Consider the following 6,000-nt stretch of genomic DNA (forward strand, 5'->3'; position numbering starts at 1 on the left):
TTACTTTTTACTTTTACACTATTACTTTCACTACCGAGCAATCTGTGCTCAGATTTCAGGGTGTCCATCTGTTTATCACAAAACTGCTAAAAGCCCTGCTGTATATGAGGAACGACTCACGTTTGTCTATAACAATTTTCCAACGCCCAATTACAATCTTAAGAAATTCAAACAGATCAAGGTACCACTGTATTCCAAGAAACTGCATTCATTCAAATAAATACTACATACTAAAGCGACAGGAATTTGAATTGAAATTTGATCAAAAGGAGAATTAACCCTACCCTTATTTCTCCAAAGGCACATGATCTTGAAAATTCTTACCCGCAGAACATACTCGATTTTATTAACACCCCACAGTATGCATTCCAAATTGCCAATTCCCATTCAATCATTTTAAGCTACCCTACACCTTTCAACCTTTATTACAGTCCGTTTATACTAAACAGAAGACACAACGACCAACTGCCAGACTCCTACAGTTTGAAAGACACAAGGTATCCAGCAGTCCTAATTTTACAACCCTTTATCAACGGTCCACGTTACGCTCCCCGTCAGGACCGCCATTTCTCCACTGGATACTAGCTTGCTTCATCCAGTATCGCCACAATACGGTGCCAGCAGCCGCCATAAAGATAACAAACGGGCGATGGCGGAAAAATAAGAAGCCGGGAGCCGTGATGAGCCCCGGGGACACGGGACAAACGATCGCGACGTTTAAAATGGGCATAGCTCTCGAGTTTCCGCCCGAATTGCGACCTCCTTCATCCCGTGGATGCTGGCATGACGGGAGGATCATGCAACTGGAAGCTCTTTTACGAGCGCATAGTGTACTCGTTTCGTTGCTTTTGTATTAGCCGGGTTTATCGTAAATCAGAAGCGTGCCAGTTTTTCCACTGCATCCAAGATCCTCTACTCGAGTTGCGCCCCTTTGACTTGTGCATCGAGCAAATGTTCGCTCGCCTTTATACACCGGGCGTAATTTTAGCGGAATTACGGGGGTGGTAAGATTTTCTCGCGTCAAAGGTACCCGAAGATTTCGAGAAAGGGAATGAAAATTCTGAGGCTAAGCCACGAGGGTTTTTTCGTTTATAAAAGACAACACCGTGGAGAATAAAATGGGAGACAAGTACTGGCATCTTCGTTGTTCGACGGAGAACAACCTTCTCTGAGATTTTTCGTTTACGATGGTCGGAATAACAACTTCTGCCAATTTTTATCGCTGGTCGAGCGAGGTTCCGCATCACCGCGAAGCGCTCAATCGTCAACTGCGTATCAATCGATACCCTTTAAAAAGGAACTCTCTTTCAACCGCCCCCCTTTCTCCCCGTTCATTTAACCTGAAACTGTTTGACGGTTTCGCGCGGTGCGTTTGTCGATCGAAGGATTTAATCAAATGCGCCTGTGTCACGTTTGAGCGACCACTGGGGATAGAACGTCCGCCAGAAACGGGGAACCAATGGCTCATTCGCGCCGCAGCACTTTATATATCTTCCTTTCATGACAGACACCGTGGAACGGGATAATTAACCTATCCTATACACTATTAGAACCGCGTTAGAGACGAAATTGCAGCTTTTAAATCAAGCCCCGCAGAACCCGATTACAGAGGATGATGAAAGCTGCCGTTTGCGAAAATCATTCCCCCCCCCCCCGGTCGTGATAGGAAAAAATACGGACGTTAATTCTGTTTCAAACGAAACTGCAGGTCTCAGTAGAAGCTGTGGTTTCTCCAGAAAAATAGTTGCCCGAGAAGTGGACTGTGACAGGTGGCAAAGCGCATTCTCCGATCTCCCGACGACGTTGCAGTCGCCGCGACTGCTCGAGAGGTAGACGTGTTTGTGGGCAGCGTTCGAAAATTTCTAGCGAAGTCGCGGTGCAGACAGGCGACAGACACGGTGTGCAGGGTAATAATTTTTGAAGCATTACCTGAGATCGTTGCCCCTGGCCCTCCTGATCCCGCGCGACGAATGCCGGGGCGGCGGACTGCACCTACAGTCACAGTGCATCACACACAGAGCGACGCTGGTCGCGAGAGTCACTACGAATGGCGCCGCGAAGAAGTGTATGATGGTGGTGACGTGTGACTCGCGGTCATAGTTCGCCATCACTATGCTGCCGTTCACGCGGCTGTAATAGCAGGGGAACCTCGCGCCCCGGTAGCCCATTTCGCGCGTGAAGTTGTCGCAGTCGACGATCGGCGGGTAACCGCACCCCTTGATGTTCACCAGGAGCACCGCCTCAACGTCGCCTGGCGCAGGTGCTGTGCAATGGAGAACGTTGCCAATGAGTCTCGTTAAAAGGAGTCGAGGAACGAATTGTAGGTGGGAAGGTATTTCAAGGACACTGCGAGACTTTCACCAGGGTGAATCGAATGATATCTTTATCCTGGAAACCAAGGAGGAACACCTTTAGAAATGGACTGGAAACTCGCTTTTGTGCTTCTAGACACTCAGATGTGATTACTATAGATTTCCTCTATCGGTACGTTAAAAATTGCTAGCTTCAAGTATATTTCACAAGGTGTCCGTATGAATTTCGTAACAATCACTTTGTGGGCCGAACATTAACCGCCCCATAAAAAGAACTGTACCCTGCAGCGTCCAGTGAAGCTAATGGAAACGCAGTAAAGCCAGTGGCATACTATGCTCCAAGCGAACAGCGATGAGCGCGTTACAAATTGCACAAAGACTCCCCTATGGTCTTAGGGAAACAGGAGGGGTGAGGCCCTTACCGGAAGTGGTGGAGGTGTACGGGACACCGGTAGAGTTGGCGGGACTCCCTCTACCCCCGGTGTCGTTCGCCATGCTGTCGTTGCTCCATGGTGTGTATGTGACGTATATATGCGTACACCTGTAGACGTCGCTGGTGCAACCCTCGCGGCACGAGCTCCACGTGCAGTTGAACAGCCCGTAGAGCTCCTCCCGTCTGGACGTGGTGCAGATGACTGGCTCCGGCGAGAAGTCCGCGGCCAGGGTGCTGATGGCCGGGTCGACGTAGAGCGGCACCAGGAATAGGAGGGCCGCGCCGCCTGACGTCGCGACGAACGCCAACGCCGAGGTCGCGTAGAAGTTGAACCGCTGACGGCAGGTACGCCGCGGCGGTCGGCGCCGCGAAGCGCCGAACCCGAGCTCCAACAGCTTGCGACGACGTAGCTCCCGCTCGTGGAAGTCGTGCTTCTCGTTCTGCCGTTCCTGCTGATGCCTGTGCTGGCCGTGATGTTCGGTCTGACACTGGACGCAGCTCGCCTCCAGCAGGAGCTCGGAGCTGCTCCCGCGCATCACCCAAACCGCTCTCAGATAGCTGCCAACCGGGGCTTCTTCGGGCTTTCCAGGGGAACGATCGAGAGTGCTCGAGGGCCCTTGTCCTCACTAGGACTCATCGAGTGCCGGCGGGGCTGCTTTGTGTGCTGACTCCGGGGTCAGAGGCTGGATCGCTGGCGAGGCCGACCGTCCGTGTTCCACTCGCACGTGACAGGAGTAGCTTTCTGGGCGGCTCGATGATCGGATTCGACCACGGTGGATCTCATTTAGCGGGGCTGCGTCATCTGGGCAACGATCTTCGAACGATGCCCTGATTCTTCCGGCCCCCACGATTGGACACTTCACTGAGACGAGTGCTGGGTAGATACTATCGTCCACGGGGGGGATCCGATTTCATTCTTCATCGATCGAATATCTTTAGTATTTAGTTTTTAGACTCTGAACGATGGTTTGGGACCATACGCGACTGTTCTGTAATTTTGGTAATTGTATTAGGCCAACGTTGCTTTTAGGGCCGTTTAACCGAGCTGTTGGATCCGCGCCACAGTGATCCAAGACGATCATGGACGCGACAGGCGATGCTCCGTTATCGTTAGTTCGTCAGACACGATCGTGTCTTCGAAATCTCATGGGGGGCCCCGTAAGGTATCGCGATGGCTGGGCGCAATCGGCGTGGCACATTTCGTTAGCGCCTTGACGTTCCCGTGTCCTCGGATGTCCTTGACATGGCATCGCGTGTGGATCAGCGAATTCCCCGCTATCGCGTCATCTGGACTGTCTCGAGGAGGGCTCTCCTTCCGTTGAGACGCTACTGTGTTCTCTTGAGGAGCAAATAGGTCGCGACTAGGCCTTGCAGAAGTTATTCCCACGGAGCAGCCAATCCGTTTTCTAGTCGGGCGAACGCCGCAGCCTCGACTTCTCGCCACTCTACAACGTCCCCGTTTTAACGCTATGCATAATGACCTTGCGCGTTTAAAGTTCTTTTAGGCCATCGAAGTGAGCCGATCGATCACGACCTTTTAGCCGTAGTCACGGCGTCGGGCATAGAGCATCTCGATGGTCGGTTCGACACGGTCTTCCGATCCGCGTTGAAGAGTTTCAAGGCCGTTATCTTTTATCGCTAACCACACCGCCGTACGCCTCCACCGATCAACTATCACTGAACTCTAACGCGGAGACGCGTCCGACACTCGACCGAATCGCTGCCAATACAAGACTCATCCAGTGCTACGAGCACCTCGCTTCAATTAGAAATTTTCAGAGATCACAAGACGTTTTACGTTAACCAATTAGGTGGCCCTCGCGATCCCGACATTTCGCGCACAGAACTCATTCGAATATCCTCCGTGAACGACCAACTTCTTTCGATCTCCCTGCTCCCTGCCGAGCTAAATCAGCGAATCGGTGTGACCAGCGTAATTGTCGAGGAAGGATCCTGCTGGCAAACGAGGTCGATGATCGATCGACCAGGCGTTGCCATTAGTGGTTCTAATCAACAGGAGGCGCGTTCCAGACGAGGACGAAGGATAACGCCGTCCGTGTCACGCGTCAAAGATCGATCCAAGCTTCTTCCTTCCCTCGGCGAAAGGATAAGCTACTTTCTCGCCCCGGTACGATTGCTATAATCAAGGAAATCCGATCGCGAGGCGACGCGACCTTAATGAACGACAGGACGCCTCCTCTTATCGCTCCACGGGATCCAAGCACTCGACCCCCTTCCAATGGATCCTCTTCAGCATCGATCTTTAACTCGGATTATCGCGAACGATCCGTTTCTTTCCTTCCCAACCCCGTGTCACCCGCGGGCAAATCGCGCCCCGTTGGCTTACGAGAACAGTCGCGTCCGCAACTGGTTGCCCACTGTTGCTGCTCCTCCGCGACCGCGTCCTGACGGTCGTGTTTACCTCTCCAGCACCTGGAGGCGCGTGCTGATGGCAGCCAGACACACAGAGAGCGCGGGATCGATGAATCCTCGATCGTTCAACACCGTTCACCCACGGTACACCCGTCACTGTGCATCCCAACCACTCGCGCGAACAGTTTCACCAGCGTTCCTCCGGCGACCAGCCGCGAAAAGGCACCTGCCACCTGCACCCGCCTGTCCCCCAGGACACCGACGAGATCTCGGCCTCCGCGAACGGGTCCCCGGCACAGAGTGCAGGATCTAGGACTGGCCTCGCCAGTTGATCCTTGTTTCATCGGGCACCTGCACACCTGGGGCTCGCGTTCCGGCAGCATCCGCCTCGCGGATCGCGAGTTAAAGCGTGACTACTCGTCGAACCTCGGCCGAGAGTCCTCGACGGGACAGGCTTTCCTCGGAAGCGACAGGGCGGGGTTCCAGGCGCGCATGACCGTGTTCTCCCCCTTCACCCCTTCGGTCACCCACACACACCACCCCCACACGATTGCATTCTCCTTGTTTACGCTGCTGCCTGTGAGCTCTACCTTTTTTCCTCGTCTCCGAGGCGGGGGTGCACACGCTCGCCCACCCCTGCACCCCCTACCCCCGACTTCCTGGCCATTATCATCCTTTAATTGCGACCCATAATTAAGCCAATTTTTCGGTGTCGCCGTTACTCGAGTTCGCGTGCCCCTCGACTTCGTTGGGAACGGTGGACAAGAGGGAAGAAAGTGTTTTACCTTGATCGCTCGAGAGTTTCGAGCGGATTCCCCGTCTATTTTTGAGGCTGCCACCGAACAGTTTCGCTGCGGCGGCAACTGTGCCGGGGAAGCAGGT

The 6,000-nt window shown here is 53.4% G+C and overlaps 1 protein-coding gene across 2 annotated transcripts in view; it reads right to left on the reverse strand.

Annotated features, from left to right (window-relative positions):
- Positions 1-5,544, reverse strand: part of Teh1 (tipE homolog 1 phospholipid transfer protein) — a 50,964-nt gene extending 45,420 nt beyond the window's left edge. For both annotated transcript variants that reach the window (XM_076811631.1, XM_076811632.1), the window contains exons 1-2: positions 2,735-5,544; positions 1,930-2,263 (exon numbers count right to left, since the gene is read on the reverse strand). In XM_076811631.1, the coding sequence (XP_076667746.1) occupies positions 1,930-2,263; positions 2,735-3,281 (881 nt within the window). In that variant the 5' untranslated portion in view covers positions 3,282-5,544. The remainder of the gene's footprint in view (positions 1-1,929; positions 2,264-2,734) is intronic.
- Between the last annotated feature and the right edge of the window lie 456 nt (positions 5,545-6,000).

This window comes from Andrena cerasifolii, chromosome 5 (genome assembly GCF_050908995.1).
Source record: "Andrena cerasifolii isolate SP2316 chromosome 5, iyAndCera1_principal, whole genome shotgun sequence".
NCBI classification, from domain to species: Eukaryota; Metazoa; Arthropoda; class Insecta; order Hymenoptera; family Andrenidae; genus Andrena; species Andrena cerasifolii.